Genomic DNA, 15,304 nt, shown 5'->3' with positions numbered 1-15,304 from the left:
AACCGCTCCATGATCTTCCCCAGTACAGGTCAGGCTGACAGGCCTGTAGTTCCTGGGATCTTCCTTCTGACCTTTCCTGTAGATGGGTGTCACATTGGCAAGCCTCTAGTCGTCTGGCATGTCCCCTGTTAACCAATGGTAGATTGGTTATATATTGTGGTATAATTAAACGGTAAAATAAATTATGTCTGGGGTAAATGGGAAAATCATCATAAGGTTGTTTACCATTTACAGTAAAAAGCAAGATGAAAGACTTAATACTACAGCAGGACACCCAAGGTTGGGAAGTTAGCCAAATTTGGATCCAGGATGTCTGTGGCTCCAGCTTCAACACTTATGTGGATTTGGGATGTAACCTCTTGGCTGGATGCAGCAGCAGACTTACAAACCTTTTCTTTGTAGATGAGCTTTCTACTGGAGGGTTGCATCTGCAAAATTTAGTTGCTCTGTTGTGTAGAAAGAATGTTCTTCGTTCGCGTGTCTGTAATTTCTTAGGGTTTTAGTGGTCAGGTTGGCTGCACACAGACTGTGGGCTGAAGAGCTCTGCAATACACCTTACTCCAAAAGATGGGGGATTTCTTTTTGGATGGTACCATGGTTCTCCTCTGCAGTTGCATGCCCAGCTTTTGTTTCAGAGCGGGATTCATAGAGCAGATGATGTGTACCCAATTTGCTTCTGAGTGCGGTCAGATCCAGCATCAAGGAAACGCTGTTAGATCTGCCTAGATAGCAATTATGTTCCTCAATATTTGCCATGTTATATCTTTGTTTTTGTGGAAATCAGTGACCACTTGGCATCGCTGAGAGGAAACTGAGACTGATCTGTGTTCTGTGCTCCTCTTTGCCAGAAGCTGTGCTTGCAGTGTAGGAGTGTGTAGATAAGTGAGAAAGGGACTTGTGAACAATTTGTTTTAAACATTTCTCTCTGTCAGTCCTAAGCCTGGTAATAGTCATGGTTTCTTGAGTGTGTTATGTCTTGGTATGTTGTTCTGATCTGGAACCACATTTGGGTCAGAATTAGGGTCTATGTGGTTCCTTGCACATTCCTGAAGAATACTGTCCTTACATAGTAGAGACAATTTTTCAGTATCTTGAGTTGTTTTGCCAAGTTGTAGGGATTTGCTCAAGTATGTTTGAATGCTGCTTTTGTTTTTCGTGGTTCTGAATTTTAGTCTTTATTCTGCTTTTTCCTGCCATGTATTTTATTTTAATGAAGTTGCATATGTCTAATTAGTGAAAATCTTTGGGAAGTTTTACAACGAAAAATACTTTATAGCCTGTCACATTATTTTCCACACTATTTTGATACCAGGTTTTTGAGAGGTGTCAGCTTCAGGACTTCAGAATTATGTCACATTTCAGTGACTTTATCAGTAGGTCTTCAGCAGTGATACATTACCAACATGGTAGGCTGTGCAGAATCCAGTGCTGTTTGCAGTCCTTGTAGCAAAATAAAAAAAAAAACCTAAACAAACAAACAAATGCCACCCAAAATAAAAAATAAAAAAATATTTTCTGTTTTTCAGACTGAATGCCACAAAACAGTATTGTTTATTCTTTTAGTATGATGCCCATGCTTACACACATTATCGCAATAAAAGCTAATTAATGTCAGTTTCTTGATAAGAGGGTGAAATGCAATATTCGTTAGAACAGTGAGAGTTTGATGAAATACTGGGGAGTATAAAATATTGTGTGGCAAATATATTTCCAAATAGAGACAGAATATATTCTCTTGAGTTACCAGATGCGTAGCCTTTTCATTGCATCTGTAGTCTAGCAAATGTTATGTAAAGTCATTTCTAGACTGAGTTAATACAACAGTGGCCGTAAGTCTCTGAGAAAATGATTGTGTGGTGATTGGTAAAGATCATTTTCAGGAGCTGCTGCTCTGCCTTCTTCTCAATAGTTGTTTTAACAGTGGCATGAGCTTTAGGGATATTCCCATGGAGAATATTAGGGCATGTTACACTCACAGGTGTTTGGAATCAGGGCAGGGATCCGAAGACTTTCCATTAAGACACAGAGTGTATAGCAGGATTTTTTCAAAAGCAGTTGTCTAAGAATGCTATTTATTGACCATTTTTCCCCCTACCATTTTGAAGATGACCAGAAGGTTTCTGACTGCTTGCTTCAGTTGCAGAGCAGAATTGCATATAAATTTTAGTCAGATAAATCTCGGTCACATGAAGTAAAGAAATCAATGAATTATTATAGAACAAAGGGCATTTCAGATATTGCTGTGCATTTATTTTTTTAGATATTTGAGAAAAAGTTTATTGTTTCACAACCATATTGTAAATGAAACAAATTTGCACTTAAAATACATTCTAAAATGAAATTAAATACTCATCAACTACGCTTCTTATGGTTTTCTGAAAGTATTGTTTGTGGTGAATCCAGAGTCCATAAAACTTTATATTAGTGTTTACCATAAATTTACTTGTTGGTTACTGTTTGTCTGGTCAATATTTATTTGGTGGATATTTAAAAACTTCAGGAGTCTTGCACTTCATGGTTTTACCATTTCTCCTATCTCCTTCAAAGGCTGCTGAATATATCCCAACTGTGAAAGGATTTGCTTGCTTGTGAAAAGGGAAGTTGGCATTAATCCAAACATTTCACTGAAATTATTACAGAGTGGCCAATACAAAAACAAATTACATTTTTCATAGCACTGTAGCTTGGTGACATTCCCCCGGGGCAGACAGGAAATAGGTCACTTTGTCCCTGAGAATATTCTGGGAATTATTTTTACATGTTAAGGATGAATGGAGTCCTAGGAGTTGGTGTTCTGCTCCTTTGATGTTACAAAAGTGTGGTGGAAGTGCAGGGAAGAAAGGGAACTTCACAAGGCTAGTAGGAGAAGGTTGGGGATGAACAAGCACCAACATGGCGATGCTAAGATGCTCTGACCCACTACCTAATCATTCCCCTGCTAGCCAGGGAGAGCACCAAACCTCCCTCCCAGCCCCAGTTCTCCTGACAGCAGAAGCAGGTTTGATTCTTGTGATGGACTCGGAACAACAGGCTTTGCTAGCTGCCCCTCACTTAAGCTGTGGCGATGAGCAGCACAGGGCTGTCTGGTAGGTACTGGTCGCCTGTGCTTGTTATCCTTTTCCTTCTTCATCTTCCTTTTTACTACCTTCATACCTCCCTTCCTCCACCCCAGTCTTCTCCCAAATGACCAGCCTGCCCCTAATTAGTTTTCCCTGCTGATTCCAGTCTTACTAAATCATAACCAATTTTGATAGCGCTTGTAGTGTTCCCTCGGTAATCTCAGCAGTACTTGGCATTACCAGTGCGGTCACCCTGATGTGCTGGCTGTGCATGCCTCCCCTCCCTGGAGGTCCTCTGTCCTTCCCTTTAGCTGCTTCTAGAGTTCACCTGTTTCTCAAGTAACTCTCCCTTAACCACACTGGAAATCCAGTTAGCCCTCACGGCATTGTCTGTAACTTTTGCCAGCGTCTCTCACAGTTATGGCCCATGTCCAGCAGTGTCTCCGGTCCTGTATAGTGGTGTCTCATGTTCTGGTCGATAGCTTGCTCCCATGCCAGGGCTGAGTTGGCTGCATTTGCCTGCAGCCTTGCCAGAGGTGTGACTTGCAGTGGTGTCATGTATACCTAGATGATCCCTGGTGAGTACTGGTCTAAACTGTTCATCAAAAAAGTTCCAGGAACAAGGATTTCTCTAGTTTTACTCCAATGTTTATTCTTCTGTTTTTTTTCACCTGATCTCCAACCTAAATCTCCTTTACTGCAAGTTAAGCTGGGAGCTTTTTGGGAACTCTTCTACAATAGTCATGGAGTGAAACGGATCACTTTTCCTTCATAGTAGTATTTTCACTGTTACCAGTTCAAAGTGGTTTTTTACATCTGTATTTTTTCTTGTTCAATTTAATTATACTGAGTTTAGACCATATCTCTTTTATGTCAGAATTATTTTTAATCCTGCTTTCTGAAAGCACTGAAATTTTCTCTTGGATTTATGTCACTCCACACATATGTTAGTGTGATGGAGTTATTGGTAAGTCACTCCATAAATTGCTACTGTACTATGTGGTGCTTGAAATGTCCTCTTAGCTGAACAGGTATTTTTCAGGGTAATGTCGCAACCAGGATGTTATCTCATTCTTCCTGGGGTTTATTTGTTAAGACCAGGTCGCCACCTTTGCTTTTGAGAATGTGTGTGGGTCAGAATCGAAGGCTTCATTGAGGAGATCGGCTACGGTGCTGATCTCAAAAAGGAAACTAGATACTGTTCTTAACAAATTCAAAGTAGCTTTTAACCTTCTGTACTGTGTTCCAGGACTTTTTTAAACTCTCTTTCCAGTTAAATAATGGTTTTATAGCTTCCTTCATATGTATTTCATAAAACAGAGAGGAAGAACCCCTTTTCTTTAGGGTTTTCTTTGCCTCTTGCCAAATAAAACGTGTTTTTGCCTGTCTTCTAACTTTGTCCCTAAATACTTGTGTATTTCCTTTATACTCCATCACATTTGTTTTTGTATAGCATTTCTGATACAATTATATTCACCTTACTATGTTTCCTGTCATTTCCAAAGGTAATAAAAACTTGCTGTTTTAGTTTGGAATTTACCAAATTCTTTTCTTGCTACAGTTTTGACACACTTCAATTCCTTCAGCTATCTTCAGAGGAAAGATGCTATATAGTTATTTTTTGAACTTTTTTTTCCTTTTTTTTTTTTTTTCCTTTTGCAAAGACGACTGTTGTTCTTATGTCATAGGTATCTTTGCAGTCCTGGCCGTTCAAAAATATCAAAATAGCATCTCTGGGAAAAGCTGAATTATTCCCAGCATATACCAGGAACATGAGAAACTGTTTCTCTGTAGATTTTTTAAAGAAATATCTCAGTGAAGTCACTACTTTATTCTTTCCTTTTCTTCCTCTTTAAAAAAAAAAAAAAAAAAAAAGGGAAAAGAAAAAAGAGGGGGAGAGGGTTCCCAGCTGTGGTTTCCCAAGTTAAAAGAAGTTGTTCAAAGGCATACACTCAATAGGTTAAAGGTAGAATTTAAATAATCTGTGCAAATATATACAAATACTTACTTAGATGTATACTTATCTCTTACGACGAAGTATTTAAGTGCATGAGTATTTATTTAACATGTTAAATGCTCACTTAACACAGTGTTCATGAATAGCTTACTATTACCTTTTGTTCACTGACTTTTTTTACTTAGTTTACACTAGTTTGCTGTGAAGATGGTGGTATTAATTTTTCTGAGCTTTCCTTTGGGCCTCTGCACATGAGTATTTAAGGGTTCAAAAATCTTAGTCTGTCTTCACAGTAATCTGAAGAAATCTGTGGTAAAGGAGCAGTCAGTTTACTTGCTGCTTTAGGGTAAAAAAAAGTATCCAGTAGTTTTGGATGTAAGATGCACTCAAGATCTGTTCAATAAGAGCTAAAGGCACTATTTAATACTCCATATGTTCAGATCATTTTAAGTCCACTGGCAGCACAGACTAATAAATATATCTGTATATCTGCCAAAACAGTGGAAAAGACGTAATTGGTGACCACTTCTGAAAAATAGGCTGCCAACAGCATGTTGAACATCTCAGATGCAGAGATAGAGACACAGGTAAAACGAAATTTCTCAGGAACAGCATTTGACTACCTTAATCACAGGACCTAGATCCTTTTTTAACTTGTGCAAATTGTCCAATTTAATAAAACATTTTCAAGTTTTAGGAACAAGCAGAACAATTGCTGCCATATCTCGTTGCCCAGCCTTAACTTTTCCTCAACATGGCATGAGGCCAGATGGCAAGCATATAATTATCAGAATAGGGAACACGAATGCGGAACCAGGACTACTTCAGGCACATGTCTGTTTTGGCGATTCCTGACATTGAATGTTTCATTTATGTATTTGTTTATTTTTGAATGTTATATACAGTCTTCTGAAATTGTTTTGTGAGTTACATATGAACTCTCGCACATTAATCTATAAAATAAAGATGACTATTGTCTTATACAGTAGAGAAAAAAATGTACAAAGCCAGTTTTGGGTGCGTTCCTCCCACTGAATATGACTGAAAAGTTCTGTTACCACTAGCTTCCTCTTCCAGATAACTTTCTGGTCTCACATGCATCAACATAACTCACTAGAAAATTTTCATTCTGTTATTTCATCAATGGGAAATGTTTGGAATTTGCATTGTAAAACTGTCACCAGTTTGGATTTTGCTGGTTGTTAATAACACCACTGTTTCTTGTGGAGGATAGCGCTGACAATAATGGAGCAGTTCATTCTTGACTGAACACTGAAGCTGTTGTTTGCTGTTGGATTCCTTGCTTTCAGTGGCATCTTTTTGCTCAGTGAGGAGCTTTGCCACCCATGAAGAAAATGGGCATTATGCTATTTCCATTCCTGAGCAGCCTTTTTGCTTTGTCAAGATCTTTATACGACCGCTGATTTCAAAGCGTGGACTGGAAGTGAATCTCTGCTTATGTGAGAATCAGACCACTGTTCTGGTGTGTTGTGCTCTTCAGCTCTTGTGTATTGGGTTCGCTAAGGGAAAGCCAGTCTTTAGAGGAGTTATCCACAGGTTTTCTCCACTTCAGATAGGGAAATGCTGATTTGTTGCTGTTTGTGAAACCCCGTCTCACTCTATTTCTTCTCCTGTTTGTTATGTTTATGGCTTTGTAGTATTTCTCTCTTTATAGTGGAATGTATTTCATAAGAATAAACTTATTCAAAAGCCAGGACTATTGAATAGCTTTTAGTAAGTAATCTTTACTAAAAATCACTCCCTGAATTTAATTCTTTTTTTTTTTAAAGGAAAGAATTTATTGTTTTTATTGTTTGCTTATGATACCACACTAATTTTTGAAGCCAGCAGTTTCATGGCAAGTGAATCAGTACAAACAGTCTTTCAGAGCAGAGCACAGCATAGCACATAGGTCATAGGAGGAATTTTTAGCTGCCTGTCCTTTAGATCAGTGATAAACTTCCACTGAATGGGAAATAACTTTTGACTAGAAGGGGGGCACTCAGGAATCCTGCTATTATATTCTCTGCAAGCCAAGGCTTCTGCTTTTAAAAGAGCTAGAAAGCGCAGAGCACAGGAGTCTGCCTGTATCGTGGCTTGTGGGGCAGTGGACCAATGATCTAGGAAATTCCCCTTGGAACAATTTGAGAAAGTTGTCAACATCTTACCAAACCCCAGGGGTAGTTTTCTGGAACACCTAAGGGGAAGGTGGTTTGTTTTGTTACAGATGCCTCCTGGCACCTCACAAATGTACAAAATAGATTGTCTCCAAGACAGATACATCTGTCCACCTGGCTCTTTTGTTACCAGATGGCTTTCTCCACAGCAAATGAGTCCAGAAGAACGGATGTCACTTCTCTTTTATAGCTTTTGCACACGTGCAAAGGCAAACAAGTATTAATGCGCTATGAGACTCCCTTAAAAATCCTTTAGTCTATAGATTCCAGTCCTTCCGAAAACCAAAAAAACTCAAACACCCATGTTTGTAGTTCCAGTGTGTGGCTGACGGCCTTTCACTGCTTAAGATTCTAAAGCCACAGGGAAAGCTCTGTGAGAGAGAGAAAATGCAGACACTTTTACAAGGAGAAAACTTGCATTTGAAAACAAACTGAGTTTTGGGTGTGGGTTGCACCGAGTGCAGTCATCAGTGCTCCAGTGAAATACAAAACCAGTGCTGAGAAGTGGTTAGAGAGGTATGCCAGTCTATCTGCAGGGCATGCTGGCAGGAGAGTTGGCTGTGCGACTAACTAGGAGAACATCTGTGTAACTGTAAGAGCAAATTATGTTCTCATGGGAAAAGAAAGAATAGAGGTTAAGGCTTCGCAAATAACATCTGATGTCCTCAGTAGAGGAATTGTATCTGTGAGGCTACATAATACAGGGTTTCAGGCATAGATCTTAACACTTTGAGGAATTTCAGTAATAAATAGCTATGTGAAGCAGGAGAGCTTTTTGGAGGAAAAAACAATTTGTATATATTTCCCTCACCCTCAACTTTGGAGGTATCAGAATCGGCTTTTTTATTAGGCTGAATGTTGCAATTTTTTAGGGAAAAACACAGAGGAACTATATCTCCTGTAAGCATAAGTGCAGCTGTAGGGAGTACATTTCTTTATCGGAAAGTAAATTTATTTAGCAGCACTGTTAACTACTTTGTTATTGAATCACTGCTAGGTATGTCTTCCTTTCTGTGTTCTCTGTTGCACTCAGTAGGGCAAAACTTCCTTCCCAGATCTAGTTTCATTGACACTTGTTCAGTTTCGTGAGCCCTGCCCCACTGACTGGCAGCCTCCCTCTTTGCTTTGTTGAGGGGAGAAACAATCCTGCCCCTGTCTACAAAAAAAATCTTTCCAGTCAGTGCACTGGGAAACTTAAGATCCTCTTTTCTCTTTGGCATCTAATCTGCATTCCAGTTCCTGAGATGAGAATTGGGAACTCAGCACTCCTGTGTTGCTGTGCAGTCTGCAGCAAGGTGTATGTTTAAGTCTTCGTTTTTTTTTTTTTCTTTCTTTTCTTTCTGGGTAAACCTGTCTGGTGTGGGAGAATACTTAGATTCAGAATGGAGCAAAGTCAGCATACGTATTTACCTCACCACCAAAGTTGTTGGTGGGCAATGTGTCATTCCCGGTTCTTCCAGTGAAGGTCGAGGTCTAAGGATATTTTTAGGATGAAAGCTGGGAGGCCACTGCTGCATTTGTTTAATCAAAATTTGTTTTGCCTATCAGCTTAGGTTGGTCTAGCCTTTTTAGCCACAGGGACTGGACTGAGCTTCTGGGATAGCTCTTGTGGGTTGATACTCCTTTACAGCCCAAGCAAGGAAGGCAAGCAGCCTTCCTCCTCGGCAAGACAAGCCTGGTTGTGTCTGCAAGGGGAGTGGGAACATAGAGAGACCACTCCTGCCTACTGCAGGAGGGTGAGAAAGCTTGAGGAGCGTTGAATGCTGTCTGTCAGATTACAGTGCATAGGAGGAGGTGTTTGGGGAAGCAGTTTCTCCCCAACCAGCCTTACTCATGCCTTCTCTGAGAAGGGAAGAAGTGACAGGCTACATGAAGTTGTCTTGTGGACTGGAACGGACTGGTAGGTTACCTGTTGGATCTTGCTGACTTGACTGATGAAGTAACAAACAGCTGTAAATGCACTTGCTAATGGATTTAGTCTGTGCCTTTGTGGGCTGCTCTAGGAAAGGTTGGTTTGGGCCCCTTAAACTACAACCTGTAATTTACTTACTTTTAAAGAATATGGAGCTCGAAAAGTCAGGTTTATCACCATTCTGCACAACTTCTCTGCCTGAGCAGGTGGAGATTTGTGAAGGCATCTGAAATTAGGAGGTATACACAAAGCTGAAAGCCTGCTTTAAGATGTTGTTGGAAATGTTGGATACAGTGGTCTTCTGAGGTGATGATGTCAATGATGATTTTATTACTGCTATTGCCAGGTTTGTGTTCAGGTTAATTCTTTGACCTTTCCATAGGTGCAGCAAATAGAACAGGAATAGCATAAGCAGTTTCAGACTGTCTGCCTCGGGTTAAACATTTCTTAAAGCATTCCTGAGACTTGGACATTTATAAAGCTGGTTAAGATACTATTACCTGAGACATGACCTCTTTATATTGGCTCACTTATGAGGTACACTTGCCATAGTTTGCCTGCCAGATTTTAAAATTGCATATATATATTCATTTCAGGTGGGTTTAGACAGATCAGAGATACAAAGAAAAGGAAGGAATTTTTTTGTGCCCTTTCAATAGTACATTCCTATAATCATAATCTGCCAGGATTAGAGGAGCAGAGGGATGAAAATTAATTTAAGAGTCAAGACAGAAGTTGAAAGAGGAAGGAACATGTAATTTTATATTAATGACTATTTAACTTAAATGCCTAATATAACTTTCCTTAAAATTTTACATTTTAACATGGTCCTAATTCTTAAGGAAGGTGCAAGTGATAATGACAAATATATTCAAGCGATCTTCAGCTTTTTTCCTTATACTGGGAGAATTTTACTTTTGTCTACTGATCTGTTATCTATGGTTTTAACAAAAGAAAAGTGTTGTTTTGAGTTCCCAAGTTATAGGTAAACTAAGTTAACAATGAATCACAATGTAAATAATGTTTTTGTTCTATAAATAGGTACACATCTCTTCGTAGCTATTCATGACGAACACTGCGTTCTAAGTACTGGCAAACAGTGTGAATGCCTGTCTATTTAATTCAGTATTGTGCATATTTTAATTATGAACTTCATTTTTATTTCTGCCATTCAGAAGAACAGCTCTGTAATTCACTGATAAATTTAATTAGTCACATCTTGGTTGACAGTTTCCTTTTATATACATATAAACTTACACATGCTCATTTCAGTGAGGTGGAAATATTCCTCTTATATTTTTACATGTGGGCCTGCTATGAAGCTCCATGAGAACGACCAGAGATCTACAAAATCCCACTTCACCAGGAAATACTTAAGAGCCGTGTTGTTTAACTCGGACACAGAAAGCAGAGGGAGTGACAAATCATAAATACCTATATAGCAGGCAAAATTCTACTGGAGAGGCATCTGTTAAAAAAAGTGCAAGTTGCACGAAATGAAAAACATCTTTTTTGGAAGGAGAGGAGACTTCTTTTTTAATGAAAGAGTTATTGGTGTATCATACCACTGGCAGCAGTGGAATCTCTTTGTTGGCAGTCACTGAGGGAACATCCCATTTTGATTTAAAGATTTTTTTTTTTTTTTTTTTTTTCCCCTGCTTCAAACAAATTCCTGTGGTGGGTTCCCATGGTTAATGCTGCACAGGAGTGTAGCAGACCAAGTAATTTGCAGCCAGCCCAGCAGGGCTGGTTTATAAACCACAGCCTTTTCTGTGTGGGGTTTTTTTTCCCCCCCTGTTTTTATTTTTCTGTTACATCAAGGTGCTGTGGTTTTCTTTGACTCAGACTTTGTTCAGCATATATTCACTGCCTGTTGAGCTTACCTTTCGCTTTTTTGTGTAAAAGTTCAAACAACTAATAAGCAACTTGTCGTTAGATATTTGTTTTTAACCTTCTGAGCGCTTAAGTGCTCAGTTGCTTCCTTTAAATGCTTTTAAGTGATTCCACTAACTGTGGTGCTCTTACCTCCTGGTAGCTAGCGTTGTTCTCTCCAAGCTTTGCCTCAGAGCTTTCTCCCTTACTTTATCAGTATAGAGGAAACTGGCAAAAACAACTTAAACGTCTTCAAGTTTTCCAATATTGAAGGACTGATCTGTGCTTTACGCAAGCAGTTCTCCACTCTGACTTGTGAGAATCCTTGCAGTCAGCAAGGAGAGATCCTTCAGTCCTCAGGCGCTTCTGCTGTGTCCCAGGGAAACTGTTTCTGGTGCTTGATCCAATTATAAATCCAAAGTACTGTTTCAGCCACTAAGAATTTCCAGGAAAGTTTTGGGAGCCTGACAAAATTTGAAAAACCTGAGTATCCTAAAAACTGCCCTGGAGACTCCTGGCAACTGCTTGAGTAGTTAGGCTGTATGTGCACGGGCTGCCAGGTGGGCTAAATCCTTCCTAGAAACAGTTCAGCTCCAGTTTGGGGCATTTGACTGCCCTGGCTCTCTTTTGGTGGGAGCGGTTCTCCAGCTACCAAGAACATTCCCAAAGTCTTGGGATAAACTCTTCAGGAAATCTCTTTGCTGGGCTGGAGGTGTGGCAGAAGTTGCTGCTTTGTCCTTCCCCCACCCCCCAGCTCAACGCGAGGGTCTCCTGTATTGTGGTTAGCCCAGTGCTGCTCTACGCTTTTGAAAGACAAAATTGTCAGGTTTCCTTTTTTGTTTTTCTCTCACCGAGGGTGCACTGAAGTGTTTTTGACAAAATGAGAAATGGATGCAGAAAGAAAAAGTTTGGGCCATAAGAACAAGTGCTCTGAAGTTAGGAAGTTAGCTGTTGTATGGATGACTGTGAAACATGCAGTTTGGCCCAGACTTGCCACATATTTGGGTTTCCAGTGAGCTACACAGGCTAGCATGCTGCCGTGGCTGCTTAAAAATCTGGGTTGCTCTGGTTACAGTGAATTGGCAGGATGACTCCCACAATAATCCCTGCATAGCTCCAGGGCTGGGTGGGAGCAGACAGTGCTGTTCAGGTTTGTGTAGTGCCAGATCTTTAATACATTCCTCTTGTGTTTTATGATAAGAGCTTTTCAGAAGTGTTCCAGAAGGCTGGTTTAAGCCTGCAGTGTTTTATCTGAAACTTTTCACATTTGAAGGTGGGGGTGGCTTCTGAAGAGAGAAGGAAGCCTCTTGGAGAGAGAGGAGGCTCTAAGGTGGGCTTCCAGGGAGCTCTGCCTGGACTCCTGGCAGCTCAGCCTCTAGGCTGTGGTAAGCAGAGTCCTGGGCACTGCCTTAGGACTGAGACCAAAAGGATCCCACCTGCTCCTCCACACCTCCGCCGCTCTTGCCATCTTTTCCATGCTGCTGTTGCGTTCAAGAGGTTCCATCCAACCTCTACTGAAATTTCAAACATTTTTTAAAAATTTTAAGTCTTGTTTGCACCAAAACCAAACACAACCCTGCTCCATCTCTGGTGAAATTTCATGTGGACTAGAAACTGTGTTTGCTGGCCGGATATAAGAAGCTAGTGTTTTCTGTCTTGTAATAGCATATTGTGTCATTTTTGTTGCTCTTCAGTATGGCTATGAGGCCACTTATCATAAAAGCACTGGTGGCTGCTTACCTGGTCAACTAAACCTCTTGTTTCTTAACTTTACACCTCTTGATTTTACAACCTAGGTTAACTTAAGGTTTTCTTCATGTGATGAAATATAAATATTTGGAAATGTATTTATTAATGCCTTAATGGCTTTAGCTGTGTGTCAAAAGCTTATTATTTGCTACTCAGTTGTGTGTAGTGTTTCTTGTTGCAGTACTTTTTGTCCCCCCAAATGAAACTCACCTGGCCTGTGTCTTATCCTGGTTTTCAGTCACTGAGACTGTCAGCCTGATCTGCAAGACTGGCACAAGTAAACCAATTGCAGTTTGGCTGCAGCTTGTAAATTTCTGAAATTGCTGCATTTGTTTTAAATTTATTTTTCCTGACAGTAGACTGAAATAAGGGACAGAAATTTTGAAAGCTTGAGTGAAGAGATGTGATGTTTTTGAATTAGGACTTAAGACTCCTAACTTGCATGCTTCTCCTTTATTTTATCCCCAAGCTTGCTTGCTTTTTTCTTTTTATTGCTGATGCTGAAGTGACTTGTTAGTCTGGCTACAGAACCCTAACCCATGCTTTTTTTTTTTTCCTTTAGGCACTCAGTGTTACTGAAACGCTGATCAAACCTTTGGAAAGATTTAGAAAAGAGCAGCTAGGAGCTGTAAAGGTTTGTCCCTCATTGCCTTTATGATCTTTGTCTAATTTCTCTACTTGGATTGCATTGCAGTAATGATATGTATTTGGCAGAGAGACACTGTTGTCTATATTTCATGCATTCCCACTTTTTTTTTCCCCCTACTTCGAGAACTTGCTTCAGAAACAAATGGAAAATGTTTCAAGAAGAGAAGAATGTGTCTCTTCCCTTCTTTCTCTCCTCCTCCTCCCTTATCTCTTGTGTCTGGAATAGGACCAATCCTGCTAACAGCCTGCCCCCCTTCCTAATGGGTAACCCTGTTCTGCTTTGTATTTGCTTGCAGTTGCACAATCAAAGGCTGAAAAATATTAACTATCCAAAGGAGGTCATCCATATGCTTTTAACTATATTTTTACAACATGCAAAGTGAAAATTGCATTTGTTTTACATTTTGTTTTAATTAAATAACTCATTGCCTCTGTATGAGTGGAAGAAAATGGAGATGGAGAGGCTGAAGACAGGATCTTACTCAAAGTTAGGTGTTGGTTGGTTTGTTTTGTTTTTGTTTTTTCCTTGGTGAAAACATTTCAGTAATTTTTTTTTTAAGATTGTCACTATATTGTGTATATTTAAAAAAAAAAGCAATGTAAACTTCATATATTAAACACAGGCTAGCTTTGGATAAAAGTAACAAGGACAAGTTTTACCTCTTATACATGTCTACCTTCCTTCTACCAGCAAGAAATTTAAATGCTTATTCAAAGGAAAAAAACCCAAACAGGTATTTAACACAGTTTTCTGTTGCAAAACTCAGTTCATACATTTTTAAACTACCATTCTGCAGGTGTTTTATGTTATAACTTTATTACTTCATCAGCAGTAATATTTAATAGCTAAGGTAATGTTTCAATTATGCGAGCACTATACATTTTGACTTAATCAGGAATGATTAACATGTTTTGAATATGATTTCAGTGTTCATGAATGGAAGATGCTGTGTTGATCATAAATCATTACAGTTCAATAGTACAATGAGCTTTGTGTAATTTTATGGACTTCTGAGAAGTACATCAGACATCTCAACCAACATACAATAAAACCTTGGTCTGTAATATAGGGAGTCTTCTAAGGAAAAAGATAATTTGTTCTAAATGTAGCCTGTTGTCATAGAAGCAGCTGTAATGAATGGATTATTTCAACAGTAATTTTGGTGTTAAAGAAAGTCCACATTTTGGGGTGAGAACTGCTAATGCTTTAAATTATCTCATGATCTTCACTCGTTTACCAGTCAGAATTCTGTCTCCAGTGTTTGCAACATGACAAGTCACATTCACACAGTCTGCATCATGTATTTTGTTTGTATGGATGTTTCTTGTGTCTCCCTGTACACTGTTTCTGTGACGCTGAAGCTCTTATTTGTGATTCAGCCTTTTTTTTTTTTTGACAGAATTATCAGTGACCTAAAATAGAACAGTCATGTAAAATTTAAATGAAAGTCCTCTAAAAATATTTAACTCTCTGAATATTCTTCATTTAATGTTTATCCAATGCAATCAAAATACTGACACTAAAAATATAATACTGCTTAGCTCTGAAAACCAAGTTATGGCATCTAGTAGTGACATATGTCTGGAACATTGTGCAGTGTTTGCTTTAGGAAAAATTTATGCTCTACCATTACAAAATAAAAGTTGAATCTGCTGCCTGAGATTTTCCTGCATCTTACATCCCCTGCTGATGAAATGGTCTGAGTTAAGCTTAAGAAGAAAAAGAAAAGGAAAAAAAAAAATTAGCTCTGTAGTGCTGGAAGCTGAGACCTTTATTGAATTACGCCTTAGTAATCCTAAACTACACATGTAAAGTTTCTGGCTTTGCCTGTTTAGAAGTCAGTACCTCTTTCTGTTTCTGGCAGCTCTCAAATATTGACCACATCAATGGAAATTTTGCTAATATAAACGCAAAGATTTGCTGCCATCA

At 39.2% G+C, this 15,304-nt stretch overlaps 1 protein-coding gene across 1 annotated transcript in view; it reads left to right on the top strand.

Moving 5' to 3' along the window:
• Nucleotides 1-15,304, top strand: part of ARHGAP10 (Rho GTPase activating protein 10) — a gene marked incomplete at both ends in the record, with an annotated part of 71,531 nt that overhangs the window by 1,770 nt on the left and 54,457 nt on the right. Inside the window, one exon of the mRNA XM_010295528.1 lies at nt 13,289-13,360. Within this exon, the coding sequence (XP_010293830.1) occupies nt 13,289-13,360 (72 nt within the window). The remainder of the gene's footprint in view (nt 1-13,288; nt 13,361-15,304) is intronic.

Source organism: Phaethon lepturus, unplaced genomic scaffold, assembly GCF_000687285.1.
Source record: "Phaethon lepturus isolate BGI_N335 unplaced genomic scaffold, ASM68728v1 scaffold38379, whole genome shotgun sequence".
Lineage (NCBI taxonomy): Eukaryota > Metazoa > Chordata > Aves > Phaethontiformes > Phaethontidae > Phaethon > Phaethon lepturus.
The sequence above is the reverse complement of the archived record's forward strand: the minus strand, read 5'-3'. Positions and strand labels throughout refer to the sequence as shown.